Source organism: Grammomys surdaster, unplaced genomic scaffold (genome assembly GCF_004785775.1).
Source record: "Grammomys surdaster isolate TR1022 unplaced genomic scaffold, NIH_TR_1.0 126187, whole genome shotgun sequence".
NCBI lineage: Eukaryota > Metazoa > Chordata > Mammalia > Rodentia > Muridae > Grammomys > Grammomys surdaster.
The window spans coordinates 6844101-6867455 of record NW_021620993.1 but is presented as its reverse complement, the minus strand read 5'-3'; the positions used below and the strand labels follow the sequence as shown (position 1 = coordinate 6867455).

Sequence of the window (23355 nt, the reverse complement as noted above, 5' to 3'; positions counted from 1 at the left end):
CTCCTCCTTCCCTCCATCCCTTCATCCCTTCCTCTTTCTGTTTTCTGAGACAGGGTTTTACTGTCCAGCCTATTAATAGACTCTGGCTGGACTATAACTCACTGTATAAACCAGGCAGACTCACCTCAAACCCAAAGATCTAGTTGTTTCTCCCTTTGAAGGGCTGGCATTTAAGGTATATACCCTTATGCCTGGTCCTACAATTCTCTTTTTAAAAAAGAGGATACGACTAATTTTAGCCATGATATAGTTTGGTTTAGACAACTAGGAGTAGCAGAAGGCCAAGTTAATAACACTCAGTTATCAAGTATATAGTGAATGTTCTAAACCTGGAAGAGGGTTTCTAGTGTTACACCTACCTGATACACTACAGGTTCTCAGATGGTGCCTAAATCTAAGTTTACTGTTTGTTTGTTTGTTTTTTAATGTATATATGGAGTAGCACAGTCCACAATAACTAGGGAGGGTCAAAAATTTGACAGTGCTAGAGTTATACAAACAGTGTGAGAGGCCAGCATGAGTGCTGGGACCAAACCCAGGTCTTTTGGAAGAGTAATATGTGCTCTTAACTACTGAGCATCTCTCCAGCCTGCTGCTTTTTTTTATGTGTGCCCTTGTCTTTTTTCTTTTCCTGGAACTGAGATCAAACTCAGGACCTCAGTCATAGTAGACAAATTCTCTACTCATTTGTACATTTGTTCTTTTCCCCATAGTCCGTGTTCATTTTTCGTCTTAATTACTGTAGCTTAGTGACCTGATTCAAGCATTAGTGGCTAGCAAGTGACCCTAACTGAGGAAGAGCCAAGTTGTGGAGAACTCATCTCAAATAAGTGTAACAGGGAGTATAAAGTGTGGGCGTCTGGAGCTGGAAGGTAATAATCACTTTCTGAAATAGTCAGTGAACTGTCTTGGTCTCTGGCTTCTTCATTGTTGCTAATGAAGCCTCTACTTCCCTATTTGGCCAGTGTAAAACTTCTGATCATTGTTGGTTCTAGTACAGCTCCTCTGGCCAGAAAATTAAAGAAGTATGGATCTGGAGTGTGGATTTAGTTGGCAGCTAGTCCAGGCCTCATCGATGAAGCTGTGGGCCTTTACATTTGTCACATGCTGACTTCTCTTCTTCATATTGTACACTCTCCTGGTTTTGGGTTTTGGTTTTTTGGGTTTTTTTTGTTTTGTTTTGTTTTGTTTTGTTTTGTTTTGTTTTGTTTTTGAGACAGGGTTTCTCTGTGTAGCCTTAGCTGTCCTGGAACTCACTCTGTAGACCAGGTTAGCCTTGAACTCAGAAATCCACCTGCTTCTGCCTCCCAAGTGCTGGGATTAAAGGCGTGCGGCACCAACGCCTGGCTACACTCTCCTGGTTTTGTTTTTGTTTGTTTGTTCATTTTTTTAAGGCAAAGTCTTTTATAGTTCAGGTTGGCCTTGAACCCTTGATCGTCCTGCTTCATCTCTCATCTGCTGGGGTACAAATATGTACTGTCACACCTGGCTTTTTCTGTATGAACCTTTTGGGGTGCCAAGACCATTTTGGAAGGTTGCTATGGTCAGCACTGTACCACCAGTGAACTTACCCAAGACCATTTGGGGTTCATCTTTTTTACTTCCACAGTCGAAACTACAGTGCCTGGATTATAACAAATAGTAAATAAATATATGTGGTTATTCATTCACTTATTTATTCAACAATGTTTTTGACAATTGGGGAAATTATAGCTCAATAGAGAGAAATGAATCTGCTGTGATAAAGCCTGGGAGGGAAAAGTTAGTTCAAGGCCCATTAGATCTCTTTAATTTGGACTTTAAGATGTTTTAGAGGACTGGGTGAATTTAAACCTGAAATAGTGGAAGTCATTAGGGGAAATAGGGGGAAGTTGGAAGGAAGAGCCTGAAGGCAGAAAGATCAGCTTATGTATGTGCGAGAAAGCCTTATAGCAGGAGATAATTTTTGCACACCAAAAAGAAAGAGTGTTAGAGTGCTCTGGAGCTGTGGCTAGAGATGTTAGTTCTCACAGGGCTGCGAGAAGAGCTTAACTTTTTAACCCAGGAAACAGTAATGAATTTACTTTAGATGTCACTGGCCACATCTAGTCTGCCTGTCCTCTGCTCTTGAATGGATAGGGACTGTCCCTTGTGAGTCTGTAATTCTAGCATCCAGTCTGGTCCTGACTGATTTGTGACCCTTACTCTTCATGGCTAGATGTCAGAGGAAAACTCTTATTTCCCTGGTAATAAAAATTACTGGTATCCTGTTACTATTGTTACTTGAAAAGTTGCTTTCACAGCCAAGTCTTGCGTCTCCCTTATTTCAGGTTTATTGATTGCAAATGTAAGGTACAACTTGGGTTTACTGTACTGTACTACAAACACATGTTTGCTTACTGGGGTACTCCTAGTTGGGCTGAGGTGTTGGAGAGCTGACCTGGATGCTCAGGATCCTTATCCCCTGATACTCTTCCTGACAGCCAGCAAGTTGTAGCAGAAATGAAGGAGTGCCTCATGGGGTACTCTTCAGTTGCAGAAAGCAAGACTTGCAGAGATTTGAAACAATCACAGTCAGAATCCTCTCAGACTCTACTGTCCTTTCTTCTCCAGGGACTTCCAAGTGGCCTGCCACCATATGACCATTTCTCTGAGCTGAACAAGAGAGATCACACTTTGTTTGCAGGTCATGAGGATCTTGCACAGGCTTTGCTGTTGTTCTTTGCTTGTTTGTTTGTTATTGTTTGCTTGAGACATGGTTTCTCTATAGCACTGACTGTCTGGAACTTACTCTGTAGACCAGGCTGACCTCAAACTCAGAGATTTGCCTGCTTCTGCCCCCCAAGTGTTGGGATTAAAGGCAGGTGCCAGCACTGCCTGACTGGCTTGGTTGTTCTTTATAGCATAGTTTTATTCTTTTAAACACTTGTCATATGTTTCTGATTCCTTGTCATTCCCCACTCTGCTGTGTTTAATTCAGTTAAACTATGTTTTTGAACACTTATTCTGAGCAAGGCCTTTTTAATAGGAGCTAATATAAAATAAACTATATTTAGATTTGGCCTCTTGAAGCTTTATTTTAAATTTTAATTTAATTTGTTCTTGAGGCAGGGATTCACTGTGTTGCTCAGTTTTACCTCAAACTTCAAGACTCAAGCAATCTGCCTGTGTTAGTGTCCTGGGTTGCTGCAGCTATAGATATGCACTGCAGTGCCTGAGAGAGACACATACCTAAGGAACTACATGTAAGATATTCACAGGGTTAGCGCTGTCTGACAGCTTTCCCCGGGAAGTTACTTTTGATGGTGATATTAAGTTGTCTATAAAATGGACTAGAGAGATGCTAGCCAGTCAGGCACTTACTGCTGTGCTTGAGGACCTGAGTGAGTTTGATCCCCGGAACCCACATGTAGGACGAATTGTCTTCTGACCTCCACCATGCATACTATAGTCTGCACATGTCCTTGTACTCATGCATGGTACACAAGGTAAGTAAGTAAATGTGAACAGCTGTTTAATCTGTAAGGTTTAAGTTAGTGGCTCAGGAAGAGAGTGCAGAAGCAGTGTCCGAGCAGCTGTGTAGGGGCAAATCTGCATAGATAAGTAAGTGCTCCTTTCTCCGAGAGGAGCCTTGGGGAGGAGTTGGAGTGCGGGCCAGGGTAAGGACTGCCAGCCTGGGGTGGAGTCTGGGTAGAGTGGAGTTTCATTTTAATCACACATCTTTCCCCAAACCTATTAATGTTTACTCCAGAGGACTGTGCATCAGGGTTGGAGTGTGATATCCAAGTGCTTTTAGCACTCTGATTTGCTATTAGTTGGTTTAACAACGGAAATATCTGACCATTTCTGCAATTTTATTTTTTAACCAAGGATGATGCTTCTGTGAGTTTCCTCTCAAAACATTTGTTTCTTCTTTTGTTTCTCTTTATCTGTATCTTTGTGGATAAAAGCAATAATTTTCTTTACTAGGCCTTGTGTCCCGAAACCGCCCTGAGGAGGAGGGCCAGTATTGGCTGAGTATGGGCAGAACTTTCCATAAGGTGACACTCAAGGATAAGATGATCACAGTAACTCGTTACCTTCCCAAGTAAGTCCTTAGATGTTTACCATCCTTGGTGACTATCTTGAATTTTGTCTGTACACTAAATTATGTGTATAAAACAATATGTATATAAGAAGTAGAATGAGTCCTTTAGAATTTTGGCTTTGCCTTAAAATAAACTTTTAGTTTATAGTTTACTGCTTCCAAAAAGCAACTGATTCAGTTTATAAAGCTTAGCATGACTTACATCAAGCGTATTAAAATCAAAGGATGAATGTAAGAAAAAAACATGATAAGTTTAAGAAGATCTGAGAAATGTCCATTATAGTCTCCTAGGATGAACTGATTTCTGTATCTAGGGACTGATCCCAGGTAGTACCAAGTACAGTGAGACAGAAAAGGGTGGCGATGGTTGTGGTGGCAGTGGCAGTGGTATGTGCAGATTGCTTTTAAGTATCCAGGCATACCTTTGTTTTTCAGGTACCCTTATGAATCTGCCCAGATCCATTACACCTACAGCCTCTGCCCTTCCCACTCAGACTCAGAGTTTGTCTCCTGTTGGGTAGAATTCTGTCACGAACGGCTAGAGGAATACAAGTGGAATTACTTAGATCAGTATATTTGTTCTGCTGGCTCTGAAGATTTCAGGTTAGACAGCAGTTTAACTTCCTATTCCTGCTGCTTTAGATATGTGCGTCTTTTAACACATTCGTCCTTTTGTCTGATGTCTGTTTTGTTTTCCCTAAAATTGGAAGAACAGAGCATACCTGCATGTGTTAAACTCTGTGTGGCTAATGGTGGCAGTTATAACAGTGTGAACCTACTCAATGCCATTGACATACAGACTTAAAATGGGTTAAAGTGATAATTTTTTCTTTTTTTGTTTTTGTTTTTGTTTTTCGAGACAGGGTTTCTCTGTGTAGCCTTGGCTGTCCTGGAACTCACTCTGTAGACCATGCTGGCCTCGAATTCAGAAATCTGCCTGCCTCTGCCTCCCAAGTGCTGGGATTAAAGGCGTGCGCCACCACTGCCCTAAAGTGATATATTTTATAGTATGTATTTTATTGCAGTTGGAAGGAGAAACTCAGCCACAATGTGCCCTTTGGTGCAAGTTTTAACATAGAGTACAAACTCAGTGGAGGAACTTACTCCCATAGATATTGTAGGATGTTCCTGAGGCCACCTAGCGACAGCTATGATTCAGCATTGTTTTATGTAAATTAATAGTCTGTGCATGTGTGTTTACATGTCCTTGTATACATATTTATACATTTTTAGCAAACATAAGGATACATGTTGCCATGTGCTTTCAGCATTTTATTCTCTTGTTGTCTAGTAGCCTTGTGGTTGTCTCATGTATAATGTTTTAACTTTTCTGTCTGCTTTGCAATTGATGGTGGACAGCTGCTTCACTGGGGGTGGATGCACAGAGGCATTGTCATGGCTCTGGGGTTAAAGCAGAAGCCACTTTGTGGTCTTCCTTGTAGTTTTCTGTCTAGTGTCTTAAGCAAAGCCACTTGGGACACCAAAGCAGGACTCTGTTGCACCAGCTTCAGAGAGCTATGTGGGAGGACTTTTACTACCTACTTTTTTTCACCACCACTCTGTTACCCTTGACTATAGCTTAATCGAGTCTCTCAAGTTCTGGAGAACTCGATTTCTACTACTGCCAGCCTGTGTCACTGCCACCAAGCGCATCACAGAAGGGGAGGTGCACTGTGACATCTATGGGGACAAACCCCGCGCAGATGAAGATGAGTGGCAGCTTCTAGATGGCTTTATTCGCTTTGTAGAGGGCTTAAATCGCATCCGCAGGCGCCACCGCTCAGACCGCATGATTCGGGTAAGGGTTCTCAGAGCTCTCAGGGGCTACAACTAGCCTGGGGTGCAGGCTCTACCTCCTATTCTCTCATCAGCTGGATGATTTATCCCATGACTACCCAACATGTGTCTAAAATTCCAATCAGGAAGTTCCTACCTGTTGTTGGATGGTATCAACAGTGACTGGACATTACTTTATGATTAGTTGCCCCTTCTAGCTGAGGACAGACCACCTACTGTGTAACCCCAAGTGGGACCCAGGATCAGGCACAGCAGTACTGAATTGCAGAGTAAAAGCTCTTAAGAGGTGAACAGCAGCAGACCTTCCTTTTAGAAAGTGTCTGTCACTTTCATTTCAGTCATACACTGCCACTCAGTAAAGAAACTGAGGCTCATGAAGGCTACAGGATAGACCTGAGGCCACCCAGGCAGTGATGATTCACCATTGGTTTGCTTAAATTAACATATAGTACAATTGACTCGTGTGTGTGTGTGTGTGTGTGTGTGTGTGTGTGTGTGTGTGTGTGTGTAGAAAATACAGGGATTCATGTTATCAAACACCACAATCAAAAAATCAAAATGAATGGTTCCTTACAGGTAGACCACCTGCCTGACATTTGACAAACTGAGTTTGATCCCAGAACTCAAAGGAAAAACAAAAAAGGTTCATGCTGCCCTTTGCAGTCCTATCCTTCCCATCTCTATCTCCTAGCAACCACTAGTCTTTGCAAATGTTTTAAAAACGCTATTGTATAATATAAAGCCATTTGAGGCTTGCTTCTTTTATATAGCATCATGCTTTGGTTTTCATTCAGGTTTGTGTGTTAGTAATCTTATGATAGTGAGTGGTCCTTCATCAAGCCTATTTTTAACCTCAGGCTCCTTTTCCCACATCAGCTACCATCTATACACAAGATCACTTGTGCATGGAAACGTTTAGAAATTAGTGTGAAAAAAACCAACTTTAGTTTGAATTTCAGCTCCAGTGGGATTTGAAATTACTTGGCTAAACCAACTTCTCTGAGCCTTCTATAGTCCACTAAACATAGAGAACCTGTGTTCCTCTGCTAGGTTAATTAGGTTCCCAGGGTCTGAAGATGAAACAGTGTGAGCTGAGATACAAGGAAATCTCAGAGCCCACCTGGGCTAACGAACTATCTCCTCCTCCATGCTTTAGAAAGGGACTGCCATGAAAGGCTTGCAGATGACCGGACCCATTTCTGCACACCCTCTGGAGTCAACAGGCCCCCCAGTTGGGAAGAAAGGAACCTCAGCCCTGTCTGCCCTGCTGGAGATGGAAGCTAGTCAGAAGTAAGTGCCTGGTTAAAAAGAGACCGCTTTCCAGGGACCCAGTATACTTTAAGGCATTTCAGTGCCTCAGTTGCCTGACCAAGGTGAAATATAATTGCCATGTATAATTAAGGAGATATTACAGAGTTGGAGAGGTATCTCAGCAGTTAAGAATAGTAGCTGCCTAGTCTTAGTTCCCAGGACCCATGGTGGCACCCAGCTGTTTGTGACTGCAGTTCCAAGGGTTCCACCACCTTCTGTGGCCTCTGTGGACACTGCACACACATGTACAGACCTACATGCAAGCAAACAGGCATTCACATGAAATAAAACTAAGTCTTTTTTAAAGAAGACATTTACATGACCAGAAAGTGAAGCTAATACCTTGTGTCAAATAGCAAAATAGACCTGCAGTTAAAAACCTGAAGTCTGAGTTTTTATTTAAACTACAGCTGGGCAGTGGTGGTGCATGCCTTTAATCCCAGCACTTGGGAGGCAGAGGCAGGTGGATTTCTGAGCCAGCCTGGTCTACAGAGTGAGTTCCAGGACAGCCAGAGCTAAATGGAAAAACCCTGTCTCAAACAAACAAACAAACAAACAAAAACAAACAAGCCCTGCGGTGGTGGTGCACGCCTTTAATCCCAGCACTTGGGAGGCAGAGGCAGGCGGATTTCTGAGTTCGAGGCCAGCCTGGTCTACAGACTGAGTTCCAGGACAGCCAGGGCTATACAGAGAAACCCTGTCTCGAAAAAACAAAAAAAAAACAAAAAACAAACAAACAAACAAAAAAAAAAAAACTAAACCTACAAACATTTAATTTGGACCACAAAACGTTTTTTAAAGTTGTTTTCTTAAAGTTTGTATAATGTATGCATCTTTATGTATGTGTTGCCATAGTCATGCACATGTTACAGAGACCAAAGGGGGTACTGTGGGTCCTTCTCTGTCACTCTCTACATTGTTTCCTTGACACAAGGTCGCTGGCTAAAGCTAAAGCTTAGCCGCACCAGCTGGCCAGCAAGCTTTTGGAATCTGTCTCCTACTCTTCCACCAGGCCTGAGATCACAGGCACGCCTGTCTGTAACTGACTTTTAAGTATATGCTGGGGATCTAAATTCATGTCTTTATGCTTGTTCGGCAAGCACTCTTTTTTGGGGGGGTGGGGGGGGTGGGGCGGCTACATGTGTCTGTGTACCGTGTGGATACCTGATGCCTGCAGAGCCAGAAGATGGACTGAAGGGTGATTGTAACTTAACCAGAGTCATCTGTAGGTGTAACATATGCTGTTAACTACTGAGCCATCTCCCTGCCCTATCTATGGTTAATTTCGTTATTGTTTTCATCTTAAGATAAGTCTGGCAATGTAACCTGGGTTAACTTAAAATTTTTGTTGTAGTTTTCTATTATCTTAACCTTGTGGTATGCCTTCCTTAGCCCTCTGGGTGCTGGGATTAGTAGCATGTGCCACCATGCTTGTCTTAATTAGAGATGAGATCTTGCTATGTTGTCCAAAATGTCCTCAAACTCAAGTGATCTTCCTGCCTCAGACTCCTGAGTCTCTGGGACTGCAAGTATATGCTAGAGACATAGTATCTCCCTGGAGATGGAGTTACAGGTGAGCTCCCTCACATGGGTGCTTGGAACTGAATTGAGGCCTTCTCTAAGAACAGTATGCACTTAAAACCACTGAGCATTCTCTCCAGCCCATGCTTGGCTTTAAATAGCAGAGATTCAGTCTACATTTATCCAACCACAAGAGCCCAATAGTTTAGAAAGGACATCCATTTCTGGTTCTCTCAGTCATCTTATTCTTCTCAAAGACAAGATTCTATGTTAGCTTATGCTGGCCTCAGACTCACCATGTAGCCAGGGATGACTTTGAACTCCTGATCTTTGTGCTTCTACCTCCCACGTGCTAGAGCTAAACGTATGTGCCACTGTACATAGCACTCTCCCTGAGGTGACTCGTCTTGCACCTTCAGTCATGCACTTGATTATGTGGCCCCTTTATAAGTAGCAAATGTTGCAGTTGACAGAACATCAGTTGAACGACACCAGGCTTTGTGAGGAGGACATGGAGAGCATCACAGCTGGGAGATAAGATGGCTGTGCAGTAACCAAAGAGTTTCTGGGGGAAGGTGGAACTCAGCAAAAAGAGGAAGCATTATTGCATGTGTGCAGATGAGTCCTGTCCCCTCTTATTCCCCCATCTGCTTGTCTGCTTCTTGGACCTACATCAGTCAGATGACCTGACAGTTTTCTACTGAGGCTAGAGGATTTGTCTGCTGGTTTCAGAGTAGATATGCTATGTATGTATATGATATGTAGTTTTATGAAGTTATGGAAGGTGGGCTGCTGAGGGGCTCTTTGTACAGATGTTGTGCAGGTGGGTTAGGAGAGACCCTGTCTACCCTGTTGTATGGTTCCATGTTGTATCTAGTAAGAACTTTCACACATTGGCTTCAGAAAGTAAACTTGATTGGGCAAGAGAGCATGAGGTATGTGTAGAAATTCATTTGGAGACAGTGTGGAGAGCTGGATGCCAGGCCGTCCTTGCCTGTCTCATAGCGGAGGAGGATTCACTTAGCACACATTTGGTTTTGTTATCATGAAAAGTTTCAAACAGATGAATAAATGTGGACTGAGTAGTATTAGCTAGTCTCTCTCTAGTCTCCGGTTTCAGTGATCTTCTGTTCTTGGCCACTCTTATTTGATTTATAAATGGGTATTTATCTTCCCTTTTATTTTATTTCTCAAATCCCACATATCATACTCTTATCTGTAATATTTCAAAATGTATCTCTGAAAATTTTGTCTTATTTAAAAAAAAACAAAAACAAACAAACAAACAAACAAAAAACCAACTAAACCAGTACAGCAAGATGGTTGGTTCAGTGGGTAAAAGTATTTGCCACCAAGACTTATAATTTGAGTTTCATTCCTGGGACCCACGTTGTAGGATCAAGAATTGACCCATGAAAGTTGTCCTCTGACTTCAACACTTGTACTGTGGCATGCGTGCTTCCCAGTAAAAAATGTAACTTAAACCCTAATCATAATATCATAATTTATCATAAAATTATAAGTCCTTAATATTGTGAAATATGTTTTCAGTGTCTTTGGCAAAAAATGTGCCTCTTAGTTAGGAATATTTTTGCTGTGATTAAAACAAAATGATCAAAAGCAACTTGGGGAGAAGATTTCTTTGGCTTATGTGTCCACATCACTGTTGATCATTAAGGAAGTCAGGACAGGAATTCCAGCAGGACAAGAACTGCCGCAGAGGTCAGGGAGGGGTGCTGCTTACAGACTTGCTTCTCATGGCTTGCTCAGCCTGATTTCTTATAGAACCAGGACCACCAGCCTAGGGATGGTGCCATCCATGATGGGCTGGGCCCTTCCCAAAAATCATTGATTAAGAACATGTGTTATAGGCTTCCTACAGCCTAAGCATACAGAGGCATTTTCTTAGTGGAGGTTTCTTCTCAGATGACTCCAGCCTGTGTCAAGTTGGCATAAAACTATCCTGTACAGCATGGTTTCAGGGATGAGTCCACACCTAGAATGACTTGGTGGGTGGGTGGCAGGAGGTAGGATTTGGGTGGAAGGAAAGGACTACAGAGAGGCACAAACAAACAGCAGAGTACCTACAGGCCTGCAGATGGGAAGAGGCAAGTGGCAAGATGAGTCCTCCTGACAGCACTGGGCTCTTGTTGGGACGACCAAGAAAGGCCTCAGGATTCTGCCAGCAGGTTCTCCCTGACTGCAGAAAAGAACAAGGAACATGCGTTTCTGGGAGGGGAGTGGTGTGAAAATGGAGGTAGAAAATATCTTAATTTGCCAGTGAGTCACTGTTTAGTATGCACAATGAGCCTCTTTCTGCTCAGATTGGGAAAAGCAAGCCATCTTGTGCTTGTAGGGTGGATGATGAGGCTTTCAGCTAATCCCATGACAAGAGCCAGGTCAGAGACTTGAGGCATTTCCTTCCCCAGATAACTGCTCCTGGCTGATGTGCCAGGTTTTTGAGAGGCTTAGGGTAGGTTAAAGGAGCCAGACCTTTATACAGTGTACTTACATGGTGCTTTTTGTTTTCTTTTTCTTTTTTTTTGTTTTGTTTTGTTTTTGTTTTTTCAAGACAAGGTTTCTCTGTGTAGCCTTAGCTGTCCTGAAACTCACTATGTAGATCAGGCTGGCCTCAAACTCATAGAGATTGGCTTGCCTCTGACTCCTGAGAGCTGGGATTAAAGTGGTGCACCACTGCCCAGCTTGTTTGCTTTTCTTTTTCTTCTGCTCTAATTAGCAGATTCAATTGTTTTTGTTGTGAAAACCAACATTAGCAATGTGAGAAAGGGCTTTCTTTTTATAGTCTGCCTCTTACTGTAACTATTTCCTCCAGTTCCCTGCCAGTCTTTATCCATAGACACATTCCCTTGATCAGGCTCTTGTGGAGTCAGCCTATGCTGACTAACAACAGTGGGTTAGCCTGGGCAGCAGATAGTGGCCTGAAACCTTTTCTGCTTTTATGAGATGAGGATAACCCAATGCAGACAAACAGACAGATGTCTTCATTCTATGTAGGATGGCTCTATGCAACCCTAGAGTATGATAGTGCCCCATCCACCTATACGTATGTAAAAGATGTTTGTGTACTTGTGTCTTGTGTTTAGTGTAAGCTGACTTTCTCCTGCCAGTTTCATATGGTGCAGACTTTGTGTAGGACTGGCTGCTTTCCCTCCTTCCTCAGAATAAATTGTGCCCTGAACATGTTCTCACATCTATGTGTATTCCCTGTAGCAGGTTCTGAGCTATTGGACAGGAACAGTCTCTTCCAGGTATGACTGCCTTCCTGGTGTGGGGGTTAGCACCTAGAAGGGAGTTCAGTAAATGTGGATGGTTAAGTGCATATGAGGCATCTGAGGCTTTCTGCCATTGCTGTCCCAGTCATGGCCCATTGTTGCAGCCATCAAGACCTGCCAAAGAAAGTCATAGTGTGTGTTCGTGGATGTAACTGAGAAGAAAACAGAATATAGAATATATTACAGTGTGGTAGAGAAATAAAGTTTGATATTGGTGGACAAAGATGAAAAGCAAGAGTATCTTCTGCCTCTCCTATAAAGTATACCTCAGAATAACCAAGTAGTTGCAGATTTCTTTTTCTTTCTAAAGTATTCTTGGTGTTAATAACAGAAAGAATGCTAGAATATCATTGTGTAGAGTCACTAAAGAATTAAAGGAACTAAGAACTCATCAGCACACAGCACACAGAGGAAGAATCCTTGCCCCTCAGTTGAACCTAAATCCAACCAAAGTTTAGGTCTAGCTCATAGCTCTCAGGAATTACAGGGAAGAAAGCATGGAATAATAAAGGAATGGATTCAGCACATCTGGATTAAATATGTCACGGGCAAGCTGCAAGGTTACAGTGAGAAAAGGAGTTTGGACCTTAAGAGATGTAAGCGATTACTTAACTGCAAGCACAGGCCTTCATAGACTCTTGTTTGGGACACACTAACATTTTTGAGATAATTGGAAATATTTGGTTGTGGTTATGTTTCTTTAAAGGTTATTTTCTGGGGCTGGAGAGATGGCTCAGCGGTTAAGAGCACTGACTGCTCTTCCAGAGGTCCTGAGTTCAAATCCCAGCAACCACATGGTGGCTCACAACCATCCATAATGAGATTGGATGCCCTCTTCTGGTGTGTCTGAAGACAGCTTCAGTATATTCATAAATAAAATCAATAAATAAATCTTTAAAAAAAAAAGGTTATTTTCTTTTAGCGATATTGCTGTGATACAGATAAAATGATATGTGAATTTTGTTTCTAGGTAATTACCATGAATAGACAGGGAAATAGAGGAAACAAAGTTGTTTTCAAGTATGTAATTTTAATGGCTGAACATGCAGGGTTGCTTATAAATTATCCTCCGCTTTTGTTTACTTTACCTTTTATTTATATTTGATTATCTCCCAGCCAGGTAACAAAAGTGGTAGAGCACTTGCTATGGTGGACATGTGAACACAGGCTTGATCTCTGCACCCACCCAACCCACTGAGTCAGAATGAGAAATGTTACAGATTAGGTTGCCAGGGAAGCAGAGCAAGACATGATGGATGCTGTTTATTAAGGAAAATTCTTAGGTTCAACACCTGTGGGAAGGAGTGGAAAGAAACAGGATTGGGCACTATACTATTATATACCCAGTGACAGCCTCAGGGTTACTACACGATCACTGGAACTAGACAGACAGTACAGCTTTCAGAGGTAATCTGGGTTTTGACAACACAGCATTCATTGACTATGGCTATTCAGGGGACAGGCATGAGCTTAAGCCAACCTCTCTGGAGTTGGAGCTGTCCCTGCCACTTATATAATGTGCCCAGCTGCTGAAAAAAATAGACTAAGAATTTGGCTATGAGGTATCCATTGTGGCAAGCAATATAATGGGTCCTCTTTATGGATGATGTATTTGTAGATTCCCTCATCCACTGATCTGAAATTGAGTATAAGGCTGGCAAGATGGCTCAATGAGTAAAGGCTCTTGCTATCAAGCCTGATGACCTGCATTCCCCAGAACCAACTTGGTAGAAGAAGAGAAACAACTCCTGTAGATTGTTCTCTAACTTTGAACATGGGTGTTGTGGCATGAGCCACGCCTCACCCCAATAAATAAATATAGACTTTTTCTTTAAGTAAAATCTGTACTAAATGTATAGACTTTTTCTTAACCCCTAAAGAGTGCTGTGTATATAAATAGTATTTGTATTATATTGGATATCATAAGTAACATAAAGATGGTTTAGAGTATATGGAAGATTTTTAAATAGCCAACCCAGTCATGGTAGACCACACTTAAAATTCCCGTACTGGGGAGGTAGAAACAGAACAATGGGGAGCTTTAGATCATCCTTAGCTACATAGAAAGTTGGAGGCTAGCCTGAGCTATGTGAGACCCTCTCAAAAAAATGAAGGGGCTGGAAACATGGCTTGGTAGTTAAGAACACTGGCTGTTCTTGCAGAGGACCCAGTTTTCTGGGAATTAATGTGTCTACATGGGGATGTGAGTCACCTCACACATAACTGGAGGAGATTCTCTTTATAGTACAACAGTGGTAAAACTGTATGAGTCAAACTGCAGAGATGGCTTAGCTGTTCACAGCACTGACTGTACTCCCAGAGGTTCTGAGTTCAGTTCCTAGCAACCACATGATGGCTCTCTACCATCTGAATCTAGACTGGATACGATGTTCTCTTCCGGCATGTCTGAAGATAGCTACAATACACATGCATATATATATATATATGCATACACACATATATATATAATATTAAATTAAAAACTATATGAGTCTCTTCAAACTTACCAAATAACAGAATAAGATCTGAAAACAACATACAGGAGTTTACAGTTAATTTTCAGGGGAACAAGGTATTAGTTAGGGGTTGAGTACATGTCCTTGCACGTGCTCAGCAAGACTTTTACTACTGAACTGTATCTCTAGCTCTTGGTTTTTGTTTTTGATATGTATCTTAGGCTGGACTTGAACTCATGATCCTCCTGGCTCAGTCTCCCCATTGCTGGGATTATAGGGTTGTGCTACTATGATCAGGTTTTTTTTTTTTTAAATTTTCCACATACTTTAAACCATCTTTATATTACTTATGATAATTTTAGTTGGGGAAAAATTAGAAGCTAAACATGTAGCTATGCATTAATCTACATCAGAACTGAGATAAGATATCATAAGAAAATTGTATTTCTCTTACTTTATATCTTGGGGAAGAAGGGAATATAATTATGTCAGAAAAATTAACATAAATCCCTTTAAAGTATACAGAACTAGCACATATCTCCCTAGTTAGAAGATACTACATGTTACTGCAGTGCTGATTTTTAGAATGTGTTTTGTTGGATGAGTGAGGTCTCACTGTTACCTAGACTGTCCTGAAACTCCTAGTCTGTACTTGCCTGTCTTTCCCCTTTCCTTGCCCTATTTTACTTCCTCCCTGGTGCTCTTTCTGCTTTTATGCCGTGTGTGTGTGTGTGTGTGTGTGTGTGTGTGTGTGTGTGTGTGTATGTATCACATAATATTATAGCCATACACATATGTATATATTAAATCTATGTTCTACATATGAGTAGAAACAGGATCTTTCTTGGAATGCTTATTTCTTTTTTTTTTTTGGTCTTTTTGAGACAGGGCCTCTCTATTATACAGCTCTGGCTGTTCTGAAACTCTCTGTGTAGACCAGGCTATCCTCAAACTGACAGAGATCCACCTGGGATTAAAAGTGTGTGTCACTGTACCCTGATACCCTGATTCTTTGAATGATTTTTATTTTTTATTACATTTATTGGGAAGGGAATGCACACATGTGTACAGTATGTGAGGGAGGTCAGAGGTCAGCTTAAAGAAGTTAGTTTTTTCTTCCACCATGTGGGTTCAGTGATCAAACTCAGGTTGGTAGACTTGGTGGCAAGCACCTCTACCCATTGAGCCATCTCACCAGTCTCACCAGACCTAGAGAATGTTATTTAACTGGGCCATTTATGATATATCGTGCAGGCTGTTTATGACAATTTAATTGCCTGGGCAAAGAAACTCTGCCTAGGGAGTGGGGCCAGTTTAATGGTATTAAGGGTGCCATATAGAGCCTGAAAGAAAAGCAAGGCAGTAGAAAGCCTGTTTCAAAGGTAGAAACAACAGTGCTGTCTTCTGATCTCTCAGCAAGCTGCAGTCATGTATTTTCCTTCCTTCAGGAGTCTAGGGGAACAGCAGACGACTGTGCACGGAAAAAGCTCCACTCAGCCAGCTGAGAACAGCAGTGTTGCCATGACTCCCACCTATGTGGACAGCCCACGCAAGGTAAAGGCGGCTCACCAGCAGGGGACTGTTGCTGTGTGCTCTTCGGAGCCATGAGCACAGGATCAACTGTGCTATAGATAAATTCTCCCTCAAACCCTCTTTAGGTTCTGTTATCCTTTGTCAAGGAACCTTCTTGAGATGATAGTGAGTGGATTTCCATTCACCTGCAGTATGTGACTCAGATACTGAGATCTGACTTGAGTTTTGTAGTTTGCCATGTAGTTTTTCTTCAGCGTTACCATTCACTCTAATGGAGGGGAACTGGAAATCTCTGAAGCACCATCCACACAAGCCTGTTCTTTTTGATAATGGAATTCCTATTCCTTGTTTTTCTTTGCTTGTTTTGGTTTTTAGATGTTTGTTTGTTTGGTTTGTTTGTTTGTTTGTTTAAAGACTCCTGAGAAATACTTGGAAAGAAAAATGCAAACAAAAGTTTGAGACTTTAGACCTTTGTAAGGCATAGCAAGTGCAGCAGAATGGCAGACAAACCCTAGGTCAGACTTTTGTGTCTTCTGGGAAGTTCAGATGTATTATTTTGCATGGAGGGTGAGCTAATTCTGTGGTCTCGTATCTAGCTTTTACTACAAGGAGATAAAAGAGAGTCTGGGCATATATTTTTCTTAAACTTGGCAATATCTTATACCTAACTTAATATTTATTAATTTTACACATCATAAAAGTTTTCCATGTCATTTTTTCAAGTTTTTTTGTTTTTTATTTTTTTTAAGTTTTAGGGATTCAGCCAAAGCTTTTTACATGCTAGGCAAGTAGTCTACAACTAAACTAAACTCTCAGTCCGTAAAATACTATGTTGAAAGTAGCTTTGTACTAGGGATGTGGCTTAGAGGTAAAGCATTCAGTTTACATACTCAAGGTCTTGGGTTTGAGTCCTAATATTACATACACACAAAAAGCTTGTTTAAAATGTAAATGGTTTCTCATCTTCAAGGTAAATTTTAGCTGAATGTGGTAGGGTCTGCCTTTAATCCCAGCACTCAGGAAGCAGAGGTAGGCAGATCTGTATGAGTTGGAGGACATCCTGTCTACAGGGCTAGTTCCAGGATAGTCAGGACTACATAGAGAGAATCTAGGGTGGGTGCAGACATTAACATTTCTATAGAATTTAATCTACAGCATATAAAATTCTAAACAATGCTAATGAACTTCCTTATAGCAGTTGACTACAAGTCCGATTAATTAATTACCTTCTATAAATTACTAGAATTATACTATAGAAATTAAAATATGAGACGAGTATCAATCAAAACAGTAGGCAGATTGGAGGCTGTGGAACAGAGATCAGCAACCTTATGTGTAGATTTCAGACTTCATGGCAAAATAAAGGTACAGCATAAGTACTTCTAGAACCATTTAAAATCATAAAAGTTATTATTTGCTCATAGCCTGTGAAGACCAGGTGAGTGATCAGATCTACTCTTTAAGTGGTGGTTTACTAACCTGCTCAAAGGAATAGCTTTAGGTCCCAAGGAGAGTCTGCGTTTGGCCCAAAACAAAACCCTTGATCTCATTTCTGTAACATAGGTCTCAGTATTATATCAGTATCTTAGCTGTTAGATCAAGGATGGACTAATGTCTACCAGCCCTTTTCTGACCTCTATACATATGTCATTTCTCAGGATTAGAGATGGAGCCAAAGACAAGATGGGAAAGTAGCAATTGTAGGAAGGTTGAAATGCACTCAAGGTCACAAATTAGACTGTTCTTCCAGATGCTCACTGGACTTCCAAAAGCCATGGTCCTGGGATGTGTCTTCCATGAGATACCCTGCTAGCATGCCTAGAGACAGTACCTCTTACGGTGTCTATGATGCATCTGCATTTTCAGACATGCCTTTGCAGGGTGTGCTACTGAAGTCTGCCGTGACTGTTGGGAGATGCTAGCATGATGATATAAGGAACACCAAATGTCTTCGTTGTTTTACTTCTAGAACTGAAGGAGAGTAGAGACCTTGATCAGTTGTTACTCCTGCACTGAGTGTCAGTCATGTGTGCAAAGAAAAGGCTTCAAAGGATCAGAAGATCTTTGAAATTCCTATTTGTCATTTTTGCTTCAAATACATGGGCATTTAAATCCAGCCCTGAGTAGAGAGGGAGTGATTGATTCAGGAAGCCTACTGCATTAGTGCTTATGTACCTGACTTTATGTCTTAGTTTTTTTATTTCGTTCCCCAGGCAGTAGAGGAGCAGGTACTGCTTGCTGCCTCTAACACCCCCATACACACAGATTACACAGGACACATTTCTCTTCATATATTCTTTGCTGCCATACTTAGTAACTTACAGGCAGAAGAAATCTTAGGCTCTAGTGTCTCTCTCCTAGGGGGCTGTTACCCAGCCAGACAGAACAAGATGTCACTGCTGCCTTTACCCCACTGTTCCCAACACTGCTCTGGGGCTGTCTCTCTTCCTTGCCATAGGTCTGAAGGAAGTCAAAAGCATCCAAGCCATAGGTACACACAAGGAGCTTGGCTGTACCTTCCAGCTCTGGTGCTTTCGCCCACATGGGTGGTATTTTGCTGATTGAGATAGTGTTTCTTGCTCATGCTTTGCATTTGGAAATTGTCTTTCCTGCTACCTGTTCCACTCCCACCCCATTCCCTCACGTCCTGGTTTTTCTTCTTCCCTCTTGGTTTTCATTTATTTATTTACTTATTTTTCATCCCTCTCTCCTCCTATTCTCATACACAATCCATTTCTTGGCTCCCTTGCATCTGCTGCTGCTGCTGTTGCTTCCTCCTCCTCTGACTTCAGGACGGGGCCTTCTTTATGGAGTTTGTCCGCAGCCCACGCACAGCATCATCTGCCTTCTACCCTCAGGTTAGTCCAAACTCCAGCCTATGCATGCCCATCCTGTTGGCAGAAGGCTCAGGCTAGCCTTCTGTTTACCTGTGAGCAGATAAAACTGGACTGAATCTAAATTTGAGGGGCAGCTGAATTAGATTTGTCTCTAAGGTATCTTGGTGTTCATAGCAGCAAAAGAGAACGGGAGAGATTCATGTATGAAAACAGCCTGCCACAGCAGCACTGGACTAAATGCTTCTGATTGCTGCTTGTGTGGTTCACCCAATTGCTATGAATCTCATTGTCGCCACATTGCAGCATCTGCCCTTTTAAATTTTATAAGCATCGTGAAATGTGTATATTTAAGGACTGAACACTTATTTTTCTCCTCTCCATATAGCCAAGATAAATTTAAAACAGTATGGCAGGAAGTGGTGAGGAACAAAAACACCATCATTTATAAATAGGCATGAGCTATATCATAGGCTAATGGTGTGTGGTCCTGAGCAGCTCACTTGCTTTCTGGGCTTCATTTATTTGTCAAATGAAAGTTTGAGATGAAGTCACTGAGGGCTTTCCAGGCCTTAAAATTCTTTACTTACCACATGCCTAGCACACTATCTCATTTCACCTTAGAATATCACCTAGTGGTTAAGTAAACGTGTTATTTCAGTTTTATAAGTGGAGAAATAAAGGACAAAGAAGTTGCTTTTTACAGTACAAAGAGAACTGAGATTTAAACCCATGACCCACAAGGCTTGACTCAAAACCCACTCTGTAATTAGCATTAGTAATTACTGTTTTGACTGCTCTTTGACGGCAAATAGGACTCCCTGCTCTTTATGGAGGCTTCTAAGTATTATATGAAATTGACTGAGCTATAGAGAAGTAGTTACAGAGATCTGAAAGAATGAACAGTTTATGCAAAGTGGGTCTAGCTAAGGAGAATGAATGGGACTTGTAAAGCTCAGAGGGAGAAGTTAAGGGGTCCTTATTCAGTGAAAGTCAGAAGAGCAGCTCACTGAGCTCCCGCTTTGCCAGTGTGTTATGAACATAACTTTGTAACAGCCTATAAAGGGGACAAGTTTCTACAGCTGGAAGAGTAAGCAGAGGTCGGTTTCAGAGAGATTCCACTCTACCCATTTGAATGAGAGATGTTTGTCTCTCCTGGTGTTGTAAAAATCTAATCTTCATTGTAAGAGGAACTAGTAATTTAATAGTGATTTAAAATGGGGTCATTTTGAATATTAGAAACAACAAATGTTTTCAACAAATTACAAGGGAATGAGGTCATAACAAGCACATTTCTGGTCATAGTGCAAAGAAGCTTTTTGTTAGTCGTTAGACACAATAGGAAATATCTATATATTTAGAAATTAACACACTTCTGATCTTGCATATGTGAATAAACAGCATGATGCTAGATAGGTGATCAGTGTACAGTCAATATCAGCTATGATTAGAATTAGTATAATTGGCCCTCTACATCTATACATAATCAACTATGGATCGAAAATATTGGAAAGGAAAAATTGTGTCTATTCTGAACATATGCAGACATTTTTTTCCTGTAGCTTATTCTCCAAACAGTATAGTGTAACTGTTGCTCTCATAGCTGTTCTAAACATTAGGTGTTATAAGTCAGTTAGAGATTATTTAAATTCATGCAAATGTGTCCAGCTGGCAGCCTGTGGGCTGTATGTGCTACAAGACAGCTGTAGTACATCCTAATACAAAATCATAAATTTGAAACATTAGGAGATTTCTTTAATTTTTTTAAAATTCTGTGTTTTGTTTTGTAACTGGACTGTGTAATTCTAGTGTGTGACTCTGTAGGTGACTGTGTTGTGTTGAAATGTCAGTAGGTTGAACATGTGAATGTATACAGGATGATTTGCATAGGTTATACACAAATGCTATGTTGTTTATTTTAATAGATTTGATCATCCATGAAGGGGAGGGTGAATGACTATGATCTAAATATGCTATATTCATATATGAAATTACCAAAGAGTCATAAGCAAATATGCATTAAATTGGCATAATTCAGCTTCAGTACTTTTAGTCACCCTTTGGTGTAAAGACACTATTACCTCCAAGAAATAAGATCTCATAGATGAAGAAATAGATTCTAAAACATAATTAGTTCTAAAGCATAGTTGGTGCTAAAGCACCATGGCATAGTACCAAAGCCAAGATTTGAAAGTAGCCTTCTTACTCCACTGAATGTTAGAAAATTCATGTCAAATGGTTTTGTATATTTTATAATAACAAAAATAAAAAGAACAAAGGTGTGCAATTTAATTGTATGCAGAAAGATTGCTTAGGGACTTCGGTAAGAGTCGAATTTTTAACTTACCCATTTTTTTTGTTGGTTTTAAGACTGGACCTCACTATAAAACTCTGGCTGCTCTAGAACTTGCTCTGTAGACCACGCTGCCTTGAACTCACAGAGATCCATCTGCCTCTGCCTCTGAGTGCTGGGATTAAAGGTCACGCCTGGCTTTATTTGCACATATTTTTTCAGCCATTTGCCCTCCCCTTCACCCTACATCTCCTTCACAACTTCACTTGGGAGTCTTTCAAGGTGGAGGGGGTTGCTGAGATAGTGTTTACTCAGTAGCCCTGGCTGTCCTAGAACTCGCTCTGTAGACCAGGCTGACCTCAAACTCAGAGACCTGCCTGCCTCTGTCTCCAGAGTGCTAGGCTTAAAGGCATGGGATATCATTGCCCAGCCCTTTCTTTTGTAATAACCCACTAAGTCTTAAAACTGGTGCTTCCTTCCTCCCTACATAAAAATGTGCCTATGAGGGAAATCCAAGGGTGGGAGGACAATTTAGGGTAAGACCTTGTAAAGCAGCTAGAATTTTGTGCTAATTTCAGCTCTAAGCTTCCTATAGCCAAAGTATGAAGATTCAGAGTGGACAGACAAAAAAGACAATAGCGTTTTCAGGAAAGCATAACTTTTTCTGGCGTTAGGATCTGAGCAAAATGTGTGTCTTTAAAAGATAGAATGTGTATGATACGGAACAGAAGTCAGACATTCATGGGTCAAACCTGGCCCACCGCTTTGCTCTTTTAAATAAAATTTTATGGGACAGAAATGCACATGCACACACATAGGCACACACAACCCACCTCTTTTGCCTGTTGTTTCTTTGTTTTGAGACATTGCCTCATGTAGCCCATCCAGTCTGTCCTGGCACTTCATGTAGCCAAGGATGGTATTGAACTATTGATCTCTGCCTATTCTTCAATATTCTTGTGAAGCATTGAATAGTTGCAACAGAGATGTAGCTCATAAAACCCAACATGTTTTGTGGATTGGTTTTTTTTTTTTTGTCTTTCGAGACAGGATTTCTCTGTGTATCCCTAGCTGTCCTGAAACTCACTCTGTAGACCATACTGGCCTCGAACTCAGCAATCCGCCTGCCTTTGCCTCCCAAGTGCTGGGATTAAAGGCGTACACCACCACTGCCCAGCAAAACCCAACATGTTTAATAATGGAAGATGTTGGCCTGTTCCAAAGCCCCAGTGGTTGTGCACAGATGGTGACTGGTTACTACAGCTGCCTCTTGCTCTACTTCTCTGGGTGTTGATAGCACCCATTGAAGCCTATGTGGTTGGCTTTGTTTGTTTTGTTTTATTTTTTAAATCATTGAACCTTGCTGTGGGAAAGCACAGTGGTTCTCTTAGAGCCAGGGCAATTTTTATCTCATGGGACAATTGATAGTATCTAGAAACATTTTTAACACATCTGTGGATAGTGTTACTGGTATCTAATATGTGGGATTGGGGCAGTGCACAGGCACAACCTGTGACAAAGATTCATTTGATCCCAAGTGGCCATAGTGCTGCGATGACAAGCCCTGTTTTAGAAATAGATATTTACATTATGTAACAAAATATCTGATAAGAGAAGGCTCTGTCTAGAGGATTTATTCAAGAACTATAAGGTGAGGCTTTTATTGGTTTTTAGAAGTACTCTGAAAGGCTTAGTCGTTCTTTGTAAATATTTAGTGTGAGAGGTGGCCATTACCGATGCTGCAGAGATTTAGGTGAGTGGGGCATAGTCCTGCACTTTAGGAGCCTTAAATGAAATGAAACAAGCAGACTACTTTCTGAGCAGTTCCTTCAGCAGGCTCAGCGAAGTCTGCCACTTGGAAGCCAGTGTGGGGATAATCAGAAACATTAAGGTAACTTGTGGGGAGTCACATATCAGGTATCCTCCCTATCAGATATTTACATTGCAATTAATAACAGCAGCAAAATTACAGTCATGAAGTAGCAATGAAAATAATCTTGTGGTTGGAGGTCATCACAACATGTGGAACTGTATTAAAGGGCCGTAGCATGAAGACAGTTGAGAACCATGAAGACCTGTTGAAGTGGGTTTTTAGCCATTGAAATAAGGAACCACAGAACAACAGAACCCGTAGTACTGTACAAAGAAAATTATTAGACTGGAAGGGTAGACTTGGTGAACAGCTGGTATTGTGTGGAGATCACAAGTCAGACAGATGTTTTCTAGAGTTAGTTCACAGTGTGGTAGCTCA

At 41.3% G+C, this 23355-nt stretch overlaps 1 protein-coding gene across 7 annotated transcripts in view; it reads left to right on the top strand.

Moving 5' to 3' along the window:
• Depdc5 (DEP domain containing 5) overlaps positions 1-23355 on the top strand; it is a 125080-nt gene that overhangs the window by 73719 nt on the left and 28006 nt on the right. For all 7 annotated transcript variants that reach the window (XM_028758279.1, XM_028758282.1, XM_028758281.1 and 4 more), the window contains 5 exons: positions 3949-4066; positions 4502-4669; positions 5645-5864; positions 7020-7153; positions 15893-15998. In XM_028758279.1, the coding sequence (XP_028614112.1) occupies positions 3949-4066; positions 4502-4669; positions 5645-5864; positions 7020-7153; positions 15893-15998 (746 nt within the window). The remainder of the gene's footprint in view (positions 1-3948; positions 4067-4501; positions 4670-5644; positions 5865-7019; positions 7154-15892; positions 15999-23355) is intronic.